The sequence below is a fragment of the Eurytemora carolleeae genome, unplaced genomic scaffold (genome assembly GCF_000591075.1).
Source record: "Eurytemora carolleeae unplaced genomic scaffold, Eaff_2.0 scaffold933, whole genome shotgun sequence".
In the NCBI taxonomy this organism is placed as follows: Eukaryota; Metazoa; Arthropoda; class Copepoda; order Calanoida; family Temoridae; genus Eurytemora; species Eurytemora carolleeae.
Window position 1 is genome coordinate 23724 of NW_019396846.1, and position 1528 is coordinate 25251.

The following is a 1528-nucleotide window of genomic DNA, read 5'->3' on the forward strand; positions in this document are numbered from 1 at the left end:
CCCCCCCCCCCCCCCATTATAACCCTGGCTTATTCGACATTTTCGTCAATTCAATTGTTTTGATCTTGTCTCAGCTGTGATCTAAGTTGTCAAAAAAAAGCAATAAAGCAATACAATATTTGTTAAAATACCGAAACCTCAACTATATAAAAAAGAAATATTTGGACAGAGACAGAGTTTAAATAGATTCTCTTTCTATAGAGTATAGATATAATCTTAGCGTTTTTGCTGATCTTTTTGCAAGCCTTTCGTATGTTGTAAAAAACAACTACTCGGATTTTCAGTCGCAGATTTTAGAAAAATCAAAAAAAATTTTGAGGCAACCATTTGTAATTCTGACCGGCCACATTCCCTGAGGTCATATGAGCCACTGCCTAAAAATATCTTGATCAGTTTAGCCGTTTTGACGTTATCTATAAATATGAAGTAGTAATCTTTGTTTGTTTGTTTGTTTGCTTGTATGTCCGATCATAACTTATGAACTCCATGACCGATTTGACCCACATTTTATTGGGAAACCATGGGGAAATGTTCTTAGCTTGTAAAGTTTAAAGTTGGATTGGTTGGTTTTTAGACATTAACAAATGCATTTTAGATCAAACTCAAAACTAATGTCAAATCTTTAAGTTTTTTTTCATTTGTTTTTTGTTTATTATCAGGTTGCCCGATGAATGGGTCCCTCTTGAATCTGTGACAGCTTCCCGAACGGTTAACCTGGGACAGCTCCCGGAATCCGCCAAGCAGCTCCTTCATCAAAACCTGCTGCTCCATCCCAAGAGCGAGAAGCAGTCCCGAAAACGAAAATGGGTTGAACCCATTTCCCCATTTCTGACGCCCGACGAGGCTATGGAAGAAAAGCTAAAAGTGGGGGCGAATGTGAAAAAGCCCCACCCGGCAGCACACCTCTTCTTGTAGAATAAGTTAAAGAAGAAGAAAGATCTCTAGATAAACATTCATTTTGTGAATTTATAAAAAAAAGTGATAAAATTTATTCTCTCGACCAAAAATCCCAATGTTTAAGTTTGGGTCTGAAGTGACTGAAATCAACTTATTTACTAAATATTAAATGCCCCAAAAATATCATGATATTTTAAACTTTGAAATTATCCCTTGTAAAGCTCAAAACTCATGAAAATGTGCCGACACCTCTCTGAATTTAAACCGCCCAATTTTCATCAAATATTTTGGCGCTGAAATCACAAGTAAAACCGACTGATTTTATACAAACTTATCAAACTAACATTTTAAGCATTCACTGCCATTTCAAGTCAAGAACTGATGTTAAAACAACACTGCCGTGTAACCAGACAATATTTAAACATGTTTACACATTAAAGGGACTGTACACGTAATTTCAAGCTTTATTTAAAGAGCTGTATGCTCAAATGACACCGGTACCCTTTAAACACTATCTGAATCTCAATGAATAAGATATCGATTTAAAAATAATCCATTTTTTCAGCAAGAAAACCTAGAATATCTCATTCATCCATGATCAGACAAAGGTTTAGAGGATACCGTTGTAAAT

The 1528-nt window shown here is 35.5% G+C and overlaps 1 protein-coding gene across 1 annotated transcript in view; it reads left to right on the forward strand.

The window, feature by feature from the left end:
- Positions 1–1199, forward strand: part of LOC111709341 (zinc finger protein jing) — a gene marked incomplete at its 5' end in the record, with an annotated part of 6276 nt that extends 5077 nt beyond the window's left edge. Inside the window, 1 exon segment of the mRNA XM_023482984.1 lies at positions 660–1199. Coding sequence (XP_023338752.1) covers positions 660–915 — 256 coding nt within the window. The 3' untranslated portion in view covers positions 916–1199.
- Between the last annotated feature and the right edge of the window lie 329 nt (positions 1200–1528).